The following is a 22420-nucleotide window of genomic DNA, read 5'->3' as shown; positions in this document are numbered from 1 at the left end:
CTTGCACCGCTTATGCTGTACATGGTCTGTGGGACGAAAGCCTGTATTGCTGCTATGCACAATGCACCACGGTCCACTTCTCTGCCTCTGAGGGAAGCTTGCATTACTACTCCTTGGTCTGCACCTATTTTGTGCATTTAATAAAACCTACATGCCAAGACTATTGGCATTGTAAATGTTTTTTAAATAAGATCATACAACTCTGCTGTCTACGGACCTCATTATATGTGTTCTGGATTAGGCGTCGAGATACTGGAGACCTATATTCAGGGATTAAGAGTCATTTCACCCAGAATGAGGAATAACATGGAAACCCAAGCACACATGATCAGATTCTGCTTGTTTTTCTGCCTTGGGGGAAATAATGGGGCCAAAGCTACACCCTTTTACCACCTGGAGGCAAGGGGCTATTTTGAGGGCCTTGTTGTGCCTGGCGAATTCGGCTGTAGGCTGGCAGAAGCGGTTAGGAGAGAGTATGGGGTCCATGCGATAACGAAAACTGATGTCGGCCACCTGCAGAATGTGGTGAGAATGCCCTGAGAGTCCCATATTTCAAAGATTTTCACAATTCTTAGACAGAACAGGGCCCGCTGCAGATTGGTGGCAGTGCTTAATTTGTAAACGAATGAATGCAAGTGTCTAAACAGACTTGAGAGCAGTTGGGATAATCCCAGAAAACTCTGAGGTGGCTGGACCTGTTTTAATGGATAAAAAGCAGACTCTGGGACCAGATACATTTATATCGCTGACTAAAGTGCACTGTCACCCGGGTTCCAACCTGTCATCTATAAGTTATTTATTCATTGTGGGGTTTTGTATAGAAAACTTATGCTGAAATCTTCACACGGTAAAGCATTTTGAGAGGAAAAACCTGCAATAAACAAGTGTGCAAACTCTGATACTACATATAATGCCCCCCCTACCCAACTCAGCGCCTTGAGACCCTCACAGGTGAGTAGTCGCGCTTTACAAGATTACTGATTGATTGAGTTTGACCGCTCCAATTTAGATTTGGATGGCAATACCTACCTGGGGAAATACCTCACTCTGTGTGGCCTGTCTATTTCGCCTAGGATTTTTTTTGCACGTAAATACCGTGGTACTCGTAAGGACGCTTTGCCTTACCTGTTATTTATTTTTCAATGATTCTTGGCCCCTGGCTCTTGGTAAACTGCAGATGACAGACAGATTAACTAATGCAAATCTGTGTATACAGAACACCGCATCCTCTGTCCTTAAAATGTGCAAAGCTCAGACGAACCAGTGAGCTTCGCATTTAGAACTCCGTGAAGCCCGCGCGAGGCAGTGTCAGTTGCAAAGACTGAAATCCAGTAAGAAACTGAAAGGCCTTCCTACTGCTCGGCGGATGCGGGCCTCGAGAAGCGGTGCTTCCGGTAACGGTCGAAATAGACACTGTTGCTAAAGCGGCGACTCCTGACCTGCTCTGATCAAGAATGCAGGGCAGAGACTGTGAAATGTTATCACATCCAGGGTAGATGTTTATAAAACAAGCCTAGGCAACTATTTCTGCAAGTTTGTTTCTCTATCGTATGAATTCCAGTAAGAGGAATGTGTATAGAGAGGCTTAGATTAGCTATAAAGAGAAAAGTTCACATGAGAATGCATGTTTTCAGTACGGTATTGTCATTTAATCAAATTAGCTATTGCAGTGCATGAATTAAGGGGGGCATGGGCACTGCTTGGAACAGACTCTGTGCACATCATACATGTTACATTAAAAGCACTCTATAGGAACGAGGGAACTCACCCACACTGCATACTTCTGCTGCAGTAGCGACGGTCAATTCTTTGTTGATTTTCAAGTATCTGGATAGATCCAATCGATGTATCGATCCCTGAAAGGCCCAAAGGAGAGTCACTGAAACATGGGTTTAGATGGGAAAGGACACAGCTTTTCAAAAGCTCTGGATCACCGTCTATCAGATAAAAGACCAGGCAGGGAATGGCTCTTTGAAGGCATTCAAGTTGGCTCTTTCTACGAGGGAGAAGTTGGAAAAGTGACATAACAAACAGAAGCGATTGTCAAGGTTGGAACACATGAAGGCTTGTTCTGCAAACAACAAACACTATGGGCCAGATGTAGGTAAATTCAATTTAGCGAGTCCTTAATAGCGATTTTTACCGATTCGCTATTAAGGACTCGCTAAATTGAATATAGGTAGGAATCGCAAAAATATTTGCGATTCGTTAATATTCCTTAATTGCGAATCGCAAATTGAGATTCGTAATCAAGGAATGCCATCCATTCATTCCTATGGGCCAAGAGGTCCATGGGAATGAATAGGATTTGCACCCGCAATTTGCGAGTAACCAAGAGGCACTTACAAATGGCGGGCAAGGGTTCCAAAAGGACACCCTGTTGCACCCCTGAAATGTGCATGAATGTGTGCCACGTGGCACTTTTAAAAAAGCAAAAAAGTGCTTTTTTAAAGGAAATCGCTAATTACCACCAACTTGAAGTTGGTGGTAATTAGCGATTCCTTAAGGCTAAAGTGCACTTTATTTTGTGCTACTTACATTGCATTTAAGGAATCGCAATTTGCGATTCCTTAAATGTAATCGCAAAATAGGGAATCGCAATTTTTGGGATTCCTTACTTTGCGAGTAGGTTTAATCTTACCTACATTGCTCAAAGCCATATTGCGATCGCAAAGGCCGAAATTCTACGAATTTCAGCATTTGCGATCGCTATTTGGCTTCCTGCATCTGGCCCTATCTGTGTTAGTGATCTTCGATCTCAAACAGCTAACAAAGCCTCCATTAAAGCGAGGGAGCAACTTAACAGAGGTGCCAACTCAGTGAAATCGGAGGATGAAACTGCTCCACCTGTTAAACTCTCTGGATTTAAACAATCAGATGCAAATGTAACCCGAGGCAGGTAAGCTTAATAATGATAATGGGCCTCACACTGTAACTTATGACCTTGAAATAACTCAGGGCAAATACTTACTGGTAAATAAGTCTGGAGAAACATTGTGGGCAAATAGAAATCCCATACAAGCCCCAAGGAAATTAAACACAGGATGGGTTCAAAGCTACCTGTGATGAGACACAACTTGGGCCAAAACCACAGAATCCTTGAAGGCACCTTAAGAGGGAGCAGAGTGTGTTCAGCGAGCTAGCCATCCCAGCGCCCACCCAATTCAATATGAAAGTAGAATGCACACGCACGTCTTACAAAAAGAAATTTCACCTTAATCGCCAACACTATTACCCTAGTGCTTTGGTTGCTACTGCGGGAGCAATAAAATATTGTTTTACCCGAATTATATAAATCAAGAAGCGGATCTGAAATCTTTAAGAAGGGTAACATTGTAAAACGTCTGGCTGGACACCTAGGATTGAGTCACTTAAACTCTACACGTATCATTTTGATCCAATATCATTCCCTGGTAGACACTCAGCGAAATGAGGTAACAGGGTTCACTTGATCAACCAAAGAAATTGCACAATACATATATCAACGAAGTAATATATTTGAAAAGTTTAGTTTTTCAATGTCAAGAATAATCCCAGAAAGCCAACCCTCATTGTTAGAGCATAGGAATGCACATAACAGTTATGGACTTTTTGTACACCACACTTGTATTGTGAGCATGTTAAAAATGAAACTTGCTCATAAAAATCACTCCTACCTCAAAATAAGAAGTGCAGGTCAAAACTAATAACTGCAGTTCTTTCTGAGAAGCGTGCTCAAAAATTAGATTTGGGCCTTGTACTAGTTCAGGAACAAAAATCAGGTACAAATTGTGCTTATCCTTACATATGCTTAGGAAAGACTGGGGTTGGTGACCTCTGTGATCTCAATGAAAGCCTCTTAGTGGAAAAAAAGCTTCAGAAATCTATGAGTCTGTCCACAATGGTCGGAGGGGGGTGGATGAGCGTCTTACAGGATTGAAGATTCTGGATGGAATTGGATGTGATGCTTTTACCGGAGCCATGGGCCATTGATGAGTTCCTCTGCTGGGTTACGTACATTTAAGAATGCCAACAATGATCAGGGTCTGGCAAGATTTGCTACCTATATTTCACCTTCTTATGATTTTGTAATTTAAAAATGGGAGGATGAACCATCATTTTTAGGTCGAGCTTCCATTGACCTGCTATATCTCTTCATGGGGTTTGACAAACCCACTGTTTGCCATTGGTTACTACCTGCGGCATTCACAAAAACTGGCTTGTTATTGGTGCATTTGTGTAAATGCCCCTCCTTTGCATGCTTAGTTCTGTCCCTGGCGATTTCAATCCGAGAACATTTTGTTTGGCCATCACTTTGAACAGCGTGTGATGGCGCCTCCTCCTTGTTTTTGGTTTTAATTTTTTGGCTAGTTTCATTTTGCTAGTGGCTCCAGACAGCTTTTGGTTTCACATCCGCTTGACTGGAACTTATTTTTCACCTACTTGAGTGACTGCCCCTCGTCTTACTTTGCATCCGGTGTTGATTCTCTGAAGAGAATGGCATTGCTAAGAACATGCTATATTTAATGCAGGAAGAGACGTGCACACAGTACAGAGGTCCACCGATTAGCACTCCTGCCAGGCCCGGCATTTCCTTCTGAACTATTATGGGAGTAAAAGTGGAAGTAACTGGGGTAACAAAGTAAGCGATTCCAGGTGAAAAATAGATAGAGGAGGGATCGGATGCAGCCCGTCCTTAGTATGAATCTGGTGAACCAAGGAGTGTATTTGAAAAGTTTATTTGTTGGCGTGAGCGATGTGCAAGCCCCCTAGCTTTGCTTTTCCATATGGCTTCCCCCTCCCCCTCCGGCTCAGATGTGTTGCTGGCATGCAGCGCTGCACAGCCGGACAGCTGCCAGTCTGCCCGGGTGATCGATGCCCACAACACCAGACCGCTGATGAGACGGTACAGGCGAAGCCCCCGGGACTGCACATGGCTATGGAAACATTACATTTGTGGCAGGACGCAGCATGCTTAATCGCAAAACATGCACATTTCAGAAAGGCAAAGCAAGTTATGTTTAGGTATGTGGATTCAGATTTAGGAAACTAATGTTAGGCTGCTACCGGCTAAATCGAAGCACGAGGAATAACCGTATTAAGCATGGCAGATAATTTTAAGGAGCAATTCATCTCAATCTTGAGCTGTATGTCCTGGAGCACACTAGGGGCTCATCTGAATGTTGGAGTTTTAGTCTTCTAAATGTACTACGGATAAATCTGACACTCGTGTCGCCCTCTTGTCTGCTCCAGACTGGCATTTCATGGTTGCATAGATTATGAAAGTATACACTTCTCGGATCAATTTGTCATGCATTCAGTGTATCAATTTCACATGTATTCTTGCTCCCAGTCTTCCTCGACCATCACAGTCAGTGCACTTCTGCTTTCAGGGCTGACTGCCTTTGTAACATCACCAGGGAATAACATGGAGCGTTGGTACCTTTGACTTTGACATGGCCTGCCTGACATCCAAGCCCATGTTTACTAGCATGCGTGCAATGCAGCGCCGCATTCCATGAACATTAACAAAATTGAAAGGCGCCAGTTTACTAAGAATCCCAATATCATTGACCGTATTAGCATAAACCAAGCCTGTCTAGCATGACGCTAAAGGCCCCATTTGGTGTGCCTCGATGTACTGTTCGATAATTATCACAATAAATTCCAACACCGAGGTGTTCTGATTTTATTTTGCGCAACAATTATAGCCTATTACAAGTTTTGCCCGTAAACTGGGGCATTACATGCCTATTTTGATACATAGTGCGTGCAAAATCCGCTGGTCCCGGGATTTTCTGTGCATATTTCCCTGATAACTGCTCTATTTTTTACCGGCTAAAATGTATCCTGACGATGCGGATGTTGCGATCCCCACAAATCCTCACTCTGGTATGTGCAGTTACAAGTTGCCACACATTGCAATAATACAGGACCTACGTGTGCTAGTGCAAGGGCACTCAGGTAGTGCCTAGTGTGAGAACTTGTGCATGTTTGCGATCCACAACACAACATTTGTATAGATTGCTGTAGGAAAGAAGGTTGTGCTCCACAATGTAAAGCCGTTTTGCACTCCACTTGCATCAACTTTTCTGCATAACATATATTTTGTGCTGCAAAATTGATTGGCATTAACCTTTCTGCGTGCTTTTAAAGACAATGGTTCCTATGTGGCCAAAATGGTCCAAGGAAGACGCTGGAGTTGCGTCAGAATTGAGAACACTAGGCCTGAGGTTAGGTAGGCAATTAGTGCCAGAGGGGGCAAGGAAAAGTGTAGCCAGGGACGCGTTCCAATCAAATTAACATTTGTTCTTTATTTTCGATAATGTGCAAAAAGTAGTTCATTTGCTCACATAAAAAGTGATAACAAGAGTGATGTGATAAGTGAGGTTGACTTTAAAATATACATCGCATTGACAACACACAAGAGAACTCCTGATGAACAAATTATACAGAATGTATGGCGTTCTTGTAGGGGGTCGACAGCCTTTCGATCTCAATGACTGGAGATCATGTTAAGATATGGTCCCTGGGTATGCTACCTGCCTGGGCCATACGGGTTTAACTAGACACACCCCTGCCCTAATTGAGCTGCTGCACACTACACGCGTGCACCGGCTGCTCATTTAAAGAACACCTGGCACGCTGGTTTACCTCGCCACACTCAGCGCGCCCTTTCTAGAAGCCAGAGACACAGCCCACTCTTCCTAGACAGACTGACTCCAGCGGTCTACACAGAAAGTAAGTACATTTTCTCCGTATTCTGCAGTCTGTAAATGTAGAGCCTGTCCCTTGCCTAATGTTTACCTATTTTTAACATAGGCAATCTAACCACGGAAGGAAATTAACTATCCTCCGCAGTAAACACCGCAGTGTTGCACTTAATCTGATCAACCAGCTACCCAAGCATCTCATGTAAGTCCGCCACTAGTTCTCTGGTCTACGCTACTCAACCAATTGCATTGCACACAATCCCGCAACCAGCTGTGCCTTCACTTTTATTTCAATTATCTTTACAGATTTTGGAAATTGACCAGGTGGAGCTATAATGAGCGCTCCATCCTAAGAACTGTTCGTAATACTCGCGCTGATTACTTCCTTGTAAATCCATCAACTCAACTTTACCGCACTCGCTTTTTTCTATTAGCCCTGATTCGTTGTTTTTCCTTTAGTCACCTGGGTCTATGCTACATACTGGCAGACGCCAGTCCCATCGTTCATCACTTGTCATTCTCCAACCACACACCGCCTGAATGCCATGTTTGCGGACATCCTTACTATCCTTCTACAATTTCACCGGCATCGTCCGATTTAGAGTAAGTTTTCTGTTCTCTTTAATTACATGCTTCTTATTCTTCCTGTCAATTATTTTCGCCCTGGCATGTCTATCCTTACCTTCAACCATGCAAACTTTGCCTATTCTAATAACTATACAACTCGGGGCACAATTTCTTGCCGTCCCTGCATTAACATCACGCAATAATGTTTGATTTATAATTTGTATATCTGACCAAGAATGGCACTAATTCACTAAGTACTTAGCAACATGATGAATTATTTTTCCCTGTGAGCACTACTCCACTTGTTTTCAATAATAGTTAAACAACTAGCATACCCAGGGACCATATCTTAGCATTATATATAATATTTCTTATAGATAAAGCTTGCTCACATATGCTATGTCCTGAAGATGATCTCCAGTCATTGAGATCGAAACGCCGTCGACCCCCTACAACAAGAACACCATACATTCTGTAAAATTTGTTCATGAGGAGTTCTCTTGTTTGTTGTTAATGTGATGTATATATTTTAAAGTCACCCTCACTTATCACATCACACTTGTTGTCACTTTTTTATTTGAGCACCTGAACTACTCTTTGCATATTATCAAAAATAAATAACAAATGTTAATTTGATTGGAACGTGTTCCTGGCTACACTTCTCCTTGCTCCCTCTGGCACTAATTGCCTACCTAAACTCAGGCCTAGTGTTCTCAATTCTGACACAACTACAGCATCTTCCTTGGACCATTTTGGGACACATAGGAACCATTGTCTTTAAAAACATTACTTCAACCCAGATTCTAGTATTGTGGTACCATTGTTCTCCTTAATACATTAACCTTTCTGCAGCCTTATATCACAAAGCAGTGCTTAGCATCACACAAGTACATGCGCTATATAAAAGAACACCTGGATGCAACAGCTGTTAATGTAACTACTTTCACAATCAAGTCAAGTCAAGTTTTATTTATAAAGTGCATAGTTAATTAAAACTATTACACTAACAATAAAATCAGAGAAAACATTAAAATAAACGGTGCTCGTTTCTCAGAAACTTCAGGAATATGTTATTATAATTTTCATGGTAAAATATGGAAGTCGTTAAGTGTTCTTGAAGGTCTGACTATACAGTGTCTAGATTATTGTACGTACTCCTATCCAAGATGACAACCAGGTGCTCTCCTTACAAGTCCCTTCTTTATGTGGATTGCTCACTAATGCTATCAGCAGTAGCAGTTATATACATCACACGCCCTCAACGGGATAACACGCCACGAACTGGAGGTTGGAAGGAAAACCCATGCTGCCTTACACCTATGTATGAGAGCTTTCCCCACCATCTCTCTGGTAGTGATGTACCCTGCCGATCAAATGTGCTGAATTAGCTGTAATGTTAACTATTGCCGAGTCATCTGCCACACTGACAATCATTGCAAAATTCAATTTTGTTGGAAGTGAGGGAGCTAAACTTAGTAGTGATTGCAGCCTAAGCTTGATACCACAGACAGCGGGGATCTCTTACAAAAACACAAAACTTTCATGCTTCCTGCAGGCCTGTGCGTGAGTAGTTTATCTGGTCCAGTTTTTAAAAAAGTTTTTAATCTGCATTGTGGCATTGATTGCTCGGTTTGTGCCTTTTTGGGAACTATAAGTGTTAGCATGCAAAGAAAATACTAGAGCTGCTCGTGCTTGGACTTAGGAAACTACAGAACTCTGCAGAGGAGATAGCGTGTGAGGGGTGGAGCTCTAAAGTGCACCCACCTATAAACTGCTACATAGGTTCTGATGTGTAATAACCCAGCCAGCGGTTAAACTTTACTAGACAGCGTATGCGCTGCCTTTTGCAAGACATATTGTAGCTCATTAACAACATACAAAGACTTGGATCCCACCCCTTGCTAACATTGGCTGCCTTTCCTTCTCACTCAATTGCCTGCTTAATAGCCATGTCCCAGTTTGTCAAACTTGTTTAATAAGGTTGTTCAGTTAGACATAATCTCATCTTAATTATCGATAAGGAAACAAAAATGCTTATAACACTTGTGAATTATAACTTTGCGACAAGCTGCACACACGCCGCACTATTCTACATTATAGCTTAAACATATCAGCAAAGCCAATAACTCTGTGTTGGACTTGGCCCTTTTGGCAGGTTCACCCCTAAACGTTTTGCCTTTCCTGTGACCTGGTATTGGTGGTCCAGTGTAAAGTGCGTGCTCTCTCTGAGTGCGTGTGGTGAGATTGGCCTGCCCTCCCATAGGAATGCATGGGGGATATGTGTGTCCATGGTAATTCCTGGTGTGAGAGGAGTGCAGGGTCGAGTTCAGTATGTGCAAACTCATGAGAATATATGCTGCACAATGGTGTGCGCATATTTATTCTGACTGGTGGAGAAGTGCCACTTTTAGAAGTTGGCATTTCTGTGTGTCTGCCTGCTTGATGTGGAGTGCATGTCTGGCTTGTGATTGACAGGTGCTGGATGGTGTGAGGAACTCCAGGAGCCAGGAGGAGTCTGTCCAGTGGTGAATAGGGAGATCTGCATGTAGATGGGAGGGAGGAGTTGCATCTGGGACCTGAATAGGGCTGTGCCTTCCCTCCACAATGCTGGCTCTGCCCCCTGTGGTGCGTCTGATCCCTGAGCCCCCACCTAACAAAGGAGAGAGGAGCTGAGCAAAACAAAGTGCTCCAAAGCTCCCCTATACCAGTTCCAACTGGTATCCCTAAACCCTGTGCTGTGACACAAAGGGGAAAAGTGGTATAAATGCAGGGGCTGTGACCCCATGAAAATGGTGTGCTTGTGTTCTTGAGGGGACACTCTGCCAGGAGGAACTGCCGCGGGACCCAGCTGCTGTTTCCTGGGGGTCCCTGCGTGCTGGCCAGCCTGGCTGCGCTTTGCTGGGTCTCTCCAGCACCAAAGATCCTCTAATTCTGCCTTTCTATGGACTTTGTGGATACCTAGCGCCTGGGAGCGCTTTTATGCAGACTTTGAGGATCAGCGCTTCTATTATTAACTGCAGCACGGAGCTGCGAGCATTTCAAAAAGGGATTCCCCCGCATTTGTGCCTCCTCGAGCGGGAGCCCACCCCGCGTTTTTATGCCCTTTTTAGGAAATTAGCGGTAGCCCACCCCGCTAATTTATGCTACAAATCTGAGCGGGAGCCCACCCCGCCTCGGCACCTTGAGGACGGGTGCCCACCCCGCATTTGTGCTAATTCGCGGGTGCCCACCCCGCATTTTCGCCACTTAAACCACCGGAGCCCACCCCGTGTACTTATACTTTATTATTGTGCATTTGGGACAGGAGCCTACCCCGTATTTCTCCCGCATGCACGGAGTCACCAGAGAGTCACCGCCGTGGCCCGGAAGCTGCCTGACTGTGGGCAGGGCCTGAGTTGTTCACGGAAGCCGGCTTGAGCGGGGCTCCCGTGAGGACAGGGAGAGACCCGCACGGTAGAGAGTAAAACCGGAGCAGCATTCCAGGCGGGGCCTCCCATGGTGGAGGGGAAGCCCCGCGTGCTGTGAAGTCCGGGTCCCAGGAAGGGGCCCGGGTGAAGAGAAGGAGAGGCGGAGTGATGCAACAACCCGGCCGACAGTACCTGCAGGAGAGCGGGACCCCCGTGTGCTAGTGGTAGCCCCGCGGGATGGCCAGATGAAGACGGTGCCTTGTCCCCCCAGCCCATGAAGGACCAGAGGAGTTCCAGAGGCCCCGGTGAGTGGGGGCAGGTCGGGTGCATGGTTGGTGGCAGTGTTGGTTCGCCCCCATTGTGCTCTGCTCCTACAGCTGCCCCGCCGGACAGAGGGCAGCTGCACCGTGGGGGCAAGTGGTGTTTCAGATTTCGGTGGGGCTCACGAGGCACTAGTGGTGCCATTGCACATTTTTACATCAGCTGCACCGCCAGTTAGCGGCAGCTGCAACGTTTGGGGACCATTTATCTTGTAGAGGAAGGGGTGAGTTGCACCCCACGCCCCCCAGCACAAGTGCGCACCGTGGTGCCAGTGCCTCCAAGTTGTGTCCACAGCTGCCCAGCAAGTAGTGGGCAGCTGCCACGTTTAGGCCCGATAATTTGCGCCCTTTTACTTTGCTGCTTTTGCAGCCCGCCCTGACATTCTGGACATTGGGTATTTGAGCCCCTGTTTTAGTGTGTGTGCACCCAATTTGGGTACACTGTATCTATGCTAATGATTACCTAAGGTGATTCATGTGCAAAGTGATTTATGCATCTTCTGTTTTACATTGCAGGATCTCGTGCTAAGTTCCTACTTTTTTTTTATGTTTGAAAGCTTTATTAAAGAGTTGATAGCAAAAGAAAGATATCAGCATACATTGCAATAATACAGAAACCATTGAAAAGCTCAACACTGCTAATATCACTGTTAGAAACCCACAAAGCATTTTAAGACAATTTTAACATTGAGGGAGGCAATGGGAGGGATAGGATAAGGGAGGAAAAGAGGGGGAAAGGGAAAGGAAGACCTAAAGATAATAATATAGACCATACATTATCTAATAATTACGACACATATTCAAATCGTATAAATCAGCGATGCAAAATTACCATCATAAAACAAGCAATAATAGTTATTGGTTGTGCGCTATATTTACTATTTGTACTCCATTTACAAGTGGTGATTTGTGATGGTCTTGACAGTGGCCCCATTGGCCCTGTCGTGTGTAAATAGTCCCCTGTGAATATTGCCTAGTGCCAGTTGGCACAGTGTACATTATGTGATTATGTTTCTAATGTATTTATGACAATACAAAGGCTATTACACATTGCCTCCGGGATAAGCCTCGCGCCAAGCTACCAAGGGGGTGAGCATGGGGTTATCTTTGGCATGTAACTCCCTTGCCCTGACTAGAGTGGTGGTCTCTGCCTGGCTTTGGCGCAAGCCTTAGCCAACCAGAGATCCCATTTCTAACACTCTGGCTAAACACTTATAAGGTCCCAAAAGCGAGACCAAGTGGCTTTGCTAATGCTTGTTATTGGTAACCGTGATTGAAAGAGGAAAGGATAAAAAGCATTGTATACATTAATCTATTTTTGATCCAAAAGAAAAATTCAATTGCAACCCTTGAAGCTTTCTTTTGTGATTTGAGGCAGAAAAATAGTGACACTCTGTAGCTATGAGACATTGCAAAACAGAAACCATTACAGGAGAGAAGAGACACCTTAGGAGAATGTCTGCTCTCGTTTCTACATGCCTTTTGAGTTTAACATTAAAATGCAGGGCAGTAAATGCACACTAATGTCCTACCCCCACTCTTCATTTGAATATTGTACCACAGATCTTGGTACAATTCAGGTCAAGGCTACTCAGAGCCATTTTCCCCTCTGGAACAATGGGTCATGTGGTTTTGCAGTGTGGAAGCGTCCAACTCAAAAAATACCTAAGAGCCTGATGTACAAAATAATTTAGCAGCCTCAACCCCTATATTACAGGGTTTGGATGTCTACCCTTTTCAGTTTCAGTGTGGATACTTCTGAGGAGTAGCCAGTGGTCTGGGGGACCACTGTCTGCTCTCAATTAAGTTTTCCATAACTGAAAACTTTAAGGAACCAGGGGCCCGATGTAGGTAAAACCGAAATACTGAGTCCTTAATAGCGAATTTTACCGATTCGCTATTAAGGACTCGCAAAATTGAATGTAGATAGGAATCGCTAAAATATTAGCGATTCCTTAACATTTCTTAATAACGAATCCCAAATTGAGATTTGTGTTGTAATTTAGTTAAGAATGTTGCTCAGTAGAATTTAACTATGTCATGGAATGTTCATGTGGGTGTAGGACATTTGTTCCAGAGCTGAGCTGCAGACTGGACCGTTGATGCTGAGCCTACATAATTCTTGAATAAACCACAAGTGCAATCTATCAATGTGGTAAGGATTCTCTTCATTACACTGGCGACGAGGATGAAGAGAATCCTTTTTTACAAGGAAAACAATAATAATGATGACAATGAAAAATAAACAAAATGACAAAGGTAAAATTTACAAAACAAAAATAGTAACATAAAGTGAGCCTAAATATACGACAACTAATTATCACAACAATATTACACTGTTCATTGCATAATGTAATCTTTGAATTTCTTAGGAAGATTTCTATCTCTTTGAGTAAGTCTCCTAGGATCAGGACTTTTCCTAGAGATATGTTCATCATCATGAGTATGAGTACAATCATCAAAGTTGTCACCAACGTTACAACCACTACCTCCAGTATGACGCACATCAGTGGATCTTTTAAAACACTTCACCAAGCTAGACATACTCCACACACAACCAGTGTTGACTTTTACAACATTTTTCTTAATGGAAACAATTGTGAAAGGACCAATGAAGGAAGTTTTGCCTTTCAAGGTATGTTAGGATTTTTCACCAAAACTCTGTCACCTACATTCCACTTCTTGCTCTTTACTCGCATCCTGGAGTCATAGTCTGCTTTATACTTGCGTTGATGTTCCAAAATCCTTTTATGTCTCATTTCTTCAGAAACTACGACACCAGGACTCACAGGCAACCAAGATCGATTTAATTTGGAAGCAGCCTTCCTACCTCTTAAAGCTTCAAAAGGTGATAATTGAGCAATCGTGTTAGGTGTTGTACGATGTGCCCACCATGTATCCCTTAAAACGCTACTGAATGAAACTCCAGAATTAAGGGAGCGTTGAGTACAATACTTAACAACTCAATTCAATCTCTCAGTCAAACCATTCGCTTGGGGTGCATACAACGCTGTTTTCTGATGTACAATGTTATAACCCTTGAGAAACTTATACATCTCATGAGATACAAATTGTACACCATTATCTGTGATTAAAAACTTAGGTATACCTTCAGAGACAATTACATCTTTAAGAAAATCAATAACAGTTCTAGTGTTTGCAGAGGAGACACACTTTGTAACTACCCATTTAGAGGTGTAGTCGACAAGCAGGATGACAAAACGCTCATATGACGGCAACAACTCAACTCGTTGATTGCCACCTTGAACTCTGGTAAAGAACTTATGCCTCTCGAGAACATTTATATGAGGACCAAAATACCTCTCTAACATCGTCATGGACATTTCATAAACGTCATTAGATTCGCCCTCTCCTGTTCCAACAGGAATAAGATCCATACTATCATAGATATTTCGTCCCTCAACCCCCAAATTATGCAGTAGAAGGGCTTGTTTCCTAATAGCTGAAAACATTTCACCACCAATGGCCACAATGTAGGAATCAAATACCTTTCTCCACCTTTTCCACGGAAGAATAGGGTCACCCTTTTCAGAAAGGAATGCCGGAGGTTGGGACATACTTGTTGAGGAAGCCATCTTAACATATGTCAAATACAAAGCAATATGAGTGTAATAATATTTAAAACAGAATACAACTATAAAGGAAGTTGTTGGTTATATCTAATCTGACCACAACATGTGGCTCAACTATAACATGTGAGGAGAAAACAATAATGTAGTCATATTTTCAGGATCAAAAAAAATAAATTAAAGTAATTAATGTAGTCACCGTAGTCTAGCACCGTGGACAAGTAGTCACTGTAATCCGAAGTAAAAATAACAAGTCCAAATAAAAAATGTAGTCATCGTAGTCTAGAGAAGCTTAAAAAAAAATCACTCTCAATCTGTCAAAATTAGTAAAATTATGTAACGAGAGTATATTTCATTACCGCTTGTAAGAAAGATGTCCTAGTGCGTGACTAATAGTCTCTGAAAATAACATGTATCGATATCTTGAGGATCGTTTCTCGTTTCACTTTTTTTTTAAAATGGCGGTCACGCAAGGTCGCGGTGTGTGCCCCCAACGTGATGACAATTGTAGATGACGTCTTCACCGTGATGCACGCAGACAAGGGAGTGCACGCAGATGTGATCGCGAGCTACATTCGCAATCAGAACGGCGCTGCTGTCTGAAAAAATGCAGGCGGAGATGGTTGGCAAAAGTCAACAACGAAGTTCCAAGCAGGTAGAAATGAAACAATCCTTCCTTTAAGCAATACAGCGAAAATTCATTGTTGAGTTGAAAACCTTCTTGTCAAATTTGACGATAGAAAGTACCTTCAGTTTACCGTCTTGTACTCACAATTTAGAAATGGAGCAGCGCATCAGTATCCATGCTTCCTCATGGGGTAATAACAATGTTTGCAGAAATATTAAACGAGCGGTAGGCAAGTCCCAATAAATAAAGTAGTCCAAAAAGAATTTTCCCAAGTTTAGTGGGTTCAAACAGTCGATAAAAGTCCTCGAAGGGGAATTGATGCTGAGTGTGCTTGTCCCCAATCAAGCAGGAAAGTCCATCGTCGCCAGTGTAATGAAGAGAATCCTTACCACAAGTGGCTAATAAGGAATACCTACCCATTCATTCTTACGGGCTAGGAGGCCCATAGGAATGAATAGGCAGATATTTACTATTAGCGATTAGGAATTAAAGAAAGGCAAATAGCGGGTGTTATTTCAAGGGCGCCAGGGTGTCAAAAGGACACCCTGTTGCACCCCTGAAATGTGCATGTGTGCACATGTGGCGCACATACATGCCCTAAGGGCATGAATGTGTGCCACATGGCACTTAAAAAATAGCAAAAAAGTGTTTTTTTAAAGGAAATCGCTGATTACCACCTAAAGTTGGTGGTAATTAGCGATTCCTTAAGGCTAAAGTGCACTTACTTTTGTGCTACTTACATTGCATTTAAGGAATCGCAATTCCCGATTCCTTAAATACAAGAGCAAAATAAGGAAATGCAATTTTGCGATTCCTTATTTTGCTAGAAGGTTTAAACTCACCTACATTGCTCGCAGCCAATTAGCGATCGGTAACGCTGGAATTCTGCTAATTTCAGCGTTACCGATCGCTATTTGGGCACCTACATCTGGCCCCAGGCTGTTTACACCAAAAATATTTAGTTTTGGAAAACAATCACAGGGATGATGGTTAGCTGTGCCTTGAGGGTCACCGTTCTTGTGTTAAGCCGCGGGTCATTTTACAGCCTGCGGCGCTGCTTGCTTCTATCACTGCGGGCCGCGGTGCAGCCCACGGCGCCTCCCTCTCCTCGGGTGTGTCACGGTGCTGCACGGCCTACCCCTGTTCCAGCATCATAGTTACACTCCGTGATGCTCATGTCTAGTCGGGCACGCTGCAGCACCACGCGGCGGCCCTTAATGCTCATTAAACATAATAGGAACCACGCAGCATCAGTTTTGGAGCTACGGCTTCCTGTACTTCTATCGGGCATATTTTCACTTACCTTTTGTTTTGCACATTATCACTGCTGCTTCCAGTATGTTCTCCTGGTGACATCTTGTTACTTCTTCTTCTTCCCATGAGTCCTCAGTTCTGTTTCCCAGAGGGCCTTTGGAAGGTTCTTTGTTTTACCCGTTCCAAGATGGTGACCTTTCCTATTCTTTATATTTCCTTTTCCCTACCCAAGATGGTAACTGCTTATTTCCAGTTACATCACTTCCTGCTTAAAGGGTATTTAAGGGGCTAAATCCTTCATGTCCTTGCGTTGCAACACTTCTTGCTCCTGCTAGTGTGTCCTCGCTCCTGTTGGTGATCTTTGTTCCTGCTAGGTTTATTCTTGCTTCCTATCGGCGTACTTTTGTTTCCGAATTGGCGCTTCCTGTTACACTTTGGATTCCTTGAAGCCTTCTACTATTCTTGCCTTCTATTTTCCACTTTTTGCTGGTGTTTGCACATATTTGTGGGCTCTTTCCTTCCTTTCCGTTCCTAGAGTCTCCGCCCTCAACAGAGGATTTTCCCTATGGGGTTTTTTCCTCTTGGGACTCCTTTTGGAAGGCACAGTCAGCTCTTGCTTTTCATTGTCTGCAGCACTGTGGCAAACCAGAAGGATTCACGCTTATCTTGGACAGACGAGAACCCTCAAGAACCGAAGTCGAGAACCTCTCCAACATGCCAGAACTGGTAAGAACATTACAAGTTGTGACATCCTGTGATTGTGGCCAATCACAAGGGGTCACAAATTGCAACCTGCCTAATTCATATTATTTAGGGAAGCCCTTCTGCAATACCCAGCGATTCAGTATTTTGTAGATGAACCTATCAGTACATAGATCGGTTCACAAAATCCGACTGAATTCAAAAAAAGTTGGTGCACCGTTTGTAACCAGTTTTTGAGACTGCATTCTTTGTACATCAGGCTGTAGAGCAGCAGGTCAAATGCGGCACCGGACACAAATGGGTCACCAGCAGCTCCTTTGAAAAATGATCTTCACTTTTCGGATGGTATACTCCAACCTATCTTTGTTCGCTGAATCAATCTACCATTATTCCCAGAATCTTAGCAGGGTTGCTTCACCCTATAAACAAAACAAAAAGGCATCTGCATCTGACCCGATCATTTTTAGGCACATTGCATTACTGAATGTTGAGGACAAATAATGGGTCTCCACCTTCAAACTAATTATTTTCAATTCAATAGGGTTTCATCCAAACAAAGAGATCCTGACTAACATCTTAGCATTTTCTATTTTAGTGGAAGATACATTACATGAAATAACATCAACTGTTGTGTAGTTTATGTATTTCACATTCACTTTTGCCAGAGTGGGTAGAGCACTACTCTGGCCCAAAGATGAACTCATGGGGAGTCCCTGTAAATGTATTATGGGGTATTCAGCTGGTTGAAGGTCAAGCATGGCAAAAGTTCAACTGAGTCAACAAAAATTGGACATATCATGGACTTAAGCAGGAGGTGCGTTCTCGCACTACTTTAATTTAATCTATACAAAGCTGATCTTGAACACCTCACAGTGAGTTAATACCAAGCCCTACGAAGTTGGTGAACCAATGTATTACATCTTTACAGGGCGCTGATGATCAGGTGCTACTGAGCAAAACAGGAATATTATTGCAAGATATAGTAAACCTACACATAAAAAGATGATAATCTTTGGAAGAAGTATACACAGGTTTGGCACAAGGCAGCGAATTGATAAAAGAATGGAGAGATTGCCTTGCTGTAAATACTTAAGAGTTTAGCTGAAGAAAGAGGAGGCTGTCATCAGCACCTGGTAACATTAAAAATGAAAAACAATTATATCTGTTATACTTTATGCTCTTTAACTACGAAAATAAGAAATCCATGCGAAGAGCTTATATTGACGGGCAAGCAAAGCTAGGTCCATCATTTGTATATGGAGTAGGGATTTTTGTTGGGAACTATCTGGCACAGTCTAACACCTATAAACACGATCTAACAAATGTGTATAGCAGGCCCCAATAAGGCTAGAGTTTGGGTTAATCAGTCAGTGACGGGAATATATAATCATGTACTTTGAGCTTAAAATATCGCAAGAAGTAACATTAAAAGCATATAAGTAGAAGGCTGCTTTCTATGGCAAGAGAAATAGTGCAAGGCAAAAATCCCTCTATGTCTCCCCTTACCCACTGTAGTCGAGATGTGGAGCCCAAGTCTCCCCCTGATATTACAAAATGACACAATTCAACAGGAGCTCAGGGCAACTTCCACTGAGGAGCAACTGAGGGATTTCAGTAAAAGAAGTCACGCATGGTCAATAATTGGAACCTACAGATTAGAACATAAGCTATCCTACCTGTATAATTAATTTCCTGCATACATACATCAAATGTAAACTGATTATTTACGTTTCAGATTTATTTCTACTCTATAATTTCTCCCAAAACAGAAGCATGTTCTTACCTCCACAACATGTAGTCTCTGCAACAACAGGGTATCATTTTTTGCTCATATCCTATGTCAAACTTTATTAACCGAACGTAGGGAATGGCTTTGTTTAATATTAATCACGATTACCTTTAGCAGCTGTTGCCAAGTCATTATTTTTTTTTATCTCATGGGGAACACCAGAGGTAGTGGTAGGACTCATCAAGTTTATGGAGGTAATGGCACAAAGTTTCATACACTTAGAAAAAAAGTATTTGCTCCAACCAATTAAATTAAATACTTGACCCCTCAACCCTGTGATAACTATAGTACAATTTCTATAATTTAGGATCAAGAAGGCAACTTTTCATGGACATTCCCTAAAAATAGTATTGTTTATTATTGTAAACAGGTATGTATTTTGAGATATGGACTGTGTGAGAAAGTAGATTATTAGTTGGAGTGAATGGCACTACATCACAGTTAATAATGTCACCATTGATTTTAGGTCCAGTAAAGGTTTCAGTAATTCAAACCTGAGCTCAGCACCTTGCAGCTATGGCACAGACCAGACAGGCTCAACTTAAGAAAATGTGTAAAGCACTCAGAAGTACCACAACAGTAAAAAGCACAACACAATAAACCCGTCTTCAATTTATGAAAAACAAGAGACCAAAATGACAAAAATTCAATAGCGGAAGCAGAGATGAAAATTTTAAAAAGTTTTAAATATAACTAGCACCAACATGTGCAAAGCGGCAACCGCTGGAAACTGGATGTGCTAGACCGGGACAAGGGTACAGTTTAAGGTCGACCACAATGGAGCACAGGTTGCATACAGAGACCAGGTTCGTCCAGGTGAGAAGTATTACCTTCTGACTGAGTCTCCACAATGGAAGTCAAAAATCCTTAGCAGGGCAAGACAGCAGGCTGTGGCAGAGATGGGTTTCACGAGGCCGGAAAGCCATCAGTCGCAGTCCCGGTGAAGCCATTGACTTTTGGCGGGAAAGTTTTGAGTGATGGAAATTCAAAATTGCACCCAAGGAAGGTTCTTCGCCAGCTGGAAATTTTTTATGCCTTCACCCGATGAAGATTTTTATGTTCAGACATAGTTACTTTTTTGGAGCTCAGATTCTTCCAGTGGGCCAAGGCTACAAACTGTAACAGAACGCAGCTCCACGAGACCAGATATCTTTCCACAACGACCCGCTGAAACAGATTTGTGGCTGTGGAAAAGCTCTGAGCAGGAGCAACCTGAATCTTTGGCCCAGTATGAGAAAAAAGGGCTTTGTGCAGTGTCCCCCCCCTTTTTGCACCAATTGTAACTACTAGATGCTGGGTTTCTGGCTCTAGCTGGCTGCTTTTACATTAACATTATATGCAAATTCAACCTTGGAATTGAAGGTACATACAAAGTCTTTCATTACTGTATTTTTACATTTAGGTCACCCTAAGGTCTCCCCAAGGGGCCCCAGTGGTAGGGTGTCTTGTAACTATAAGCTGAGACATTATAAAATATGTTTTATAAGCCCTGGTGAGGGAAAAACTGCCTGGTGAGGGAAAAACCTTTTTCCCATTGTAGTGTATTAGGTGCATTAGCTCTATAGGCTAATATGAGAAGGCTTTATTAAACTTTAGTAACGTCTAACTATTGACAGGAGGGAGCAAAAATGATACTTTAAAGTGTCAAAATAATAGTTAGAATGAATCCAACAACTTGCCAAGGTTGCATTTATTATAACTACGACAGAAAAGAAGTTATAGGGTCCAGTTTCGATTAGTAGGGGGACTCGTCAGGGCTGTCCATGCTCTCCCCTATTATTTGCCTTGTATACTGACCCATTAGTTAGGAAGATTATGGGCATTAATCAGATTTGAGCAATACATAGTAATTGGGGAGCACTAAGATCCTGGCTTATGCTGATGATCTAGCAATTGTGACTCCTAACCCTCTGGGCGCACTTGAAGAAATTGAAAAAGAAGCGGAAATCTTAATCCCAACAAAACCCTAGTTGTTGCTAGTCATGGGCTACAGTTAAATGACCCATGGGTCGTACAGAAGGCAACATACCTTGGGGTCGAATTAATGGCGGACGTGTCAAAAATTGTTGAAACTAATTTGGGCCCATTACTCCCGAAATTTAAAACAGATTTTGGTGGGGAGGTGCAATGTTATTAAGATGCTGTTTTTGACGAAAATGTTATACCTTTTTCTGGCACTTCCTTTGACCATCGATAGCTCTTGGTTTAAGTCTATGAATCAGATGTTTTCTAAATTCCGCTGACATTTTTAACGCTGCCAAGAGTTAGAGGTGGATGGGCAGTACCTAATCTCCAGCTATATCACTGGGCTTGAATATTATGTAAAATGGGTACTTTACTCAATGGAGAAATGGACCAGCTGCAGATGGCTGCCCCCCTTTCAATTTATGAATTGCTATTAGGGAAAAAGGCTAGTGGCTGTCTCCTGCGGCATACGGATTTCAACTACTATAAAAGGGTGAAGTTTAAGACACTGATTTGGGCGTTCAAAGTCTGGACCTCAGTCCGGAAAAGGCTTGGTCGGGGCTCATTAATGCTTATACCTCAATGTATAGCAATGAGTCACTTCCTAGCATCTTTAATGACGGACATATGAAAAACTGGTACAACAAAGGTGTCAGGATGATTGGTGACATTATGGATGAGACAGGGGTGAATGCGTGTGATAGGATTAAAGAGACTTTTGGGGTTGAAAATAGACAGTTATTTAAATAACTCCAGATAAGAGAATTTTTAGCAAGAAAGAAAGGGGGCAGCAGCGGATTTGCTAGGGTGATGCTGGTCGAGACATTGCTCAAAGGGCTAACTACACTCGGAGGCATGTATAAAAGATTGAATGAGACGATGCCGGATGACTTAACTAGACATTGTGACCATTGGCAGGAACGACTACAGGTGGGGTTGGGCGAAGTGGAAGATTCATTACATTTGGCTAGAACGTCATTTATTGCAGTTAATCTCCAGCTGCAGTGGTTCAAAACATGGTTTAACCTTTGTATAACCGAGGAGAAGATTGCAAAATGGGAAGGAGTGGCGGGCTCGTCTTGCCCACGCTGCGGCTGTCCAGCTGCAGACATTGTACATATATTTACTTCCTGCCCCAATCTAGAATTAAAAAGATGTTGGTACTATTCTGGAATCTCATTTGAAGCAGAAAGTAGATTTGTCATCACAGTTGATTGTACTTGGAGTGAGCAACTCTCTACTTCCTGGACGGTTTCAGGCCTTTCTATTCATTGCTATGACAGTACTCTGACTCTGTCTAGCCACCCACTGGCTTGATCGAATCCCACCAACAGGTCAACAGTGGCTAGGTAGATTCTTGGCGGTATACAGATTAGAGACTGCAGTATATGCTAGAAATGGGCGCAGGGCAAGAGAAAAGGGGACGGAAATCTGGGCTCCTCTGAGAAGATGGTCGCACAAGAGCGAAGAGAGGGGTAACTAGTGAAAAGTAAAGTAATAAATAAA

At 42.9% G+C, this 22420-nt stretch overlaps 1 protein-coding gene across 2 annotated transcripts in view; it reads right to left on the bottom strand.

Moving 5' to 3' along the window:
- The window catches only part of MYRFL (myelin regulatory factor like), an 872690-nt gene that overhangs the window by 37427 nt on the left and 812843 nt on the right, over positions 1 to 22420 (bottom strand). For both annotated transcript variants that reach the window (XM_085652512.1, XM_085652513.1), the window contains exon 21: positions 1769 to 1856. In XM_085652512.1, coding sequence (XP_085508638.1) covers positions 1769 to 1856 — 88 coding nt within the window. The remainder of the gene's footprint in view (positions 1 to 1768; positions 1857 to 22420) is intronic.

This window comes from Triturus cristatus, chromosome 4_1, assembly GCF_964204655.1.
Source record: "Triturus cristatus chromosome 4_1, aTriCri1.1, whole genome shotgun sequence".
Lineage (NCBI taxonomy): Eukaryota > Metazoa > Chordata > Amphibia > Caudata > Salamandridae > Triturus > Triturus cristatus.
This window is presented reverse-complemented; position numbering and strand designations above follow the sequence as displayed.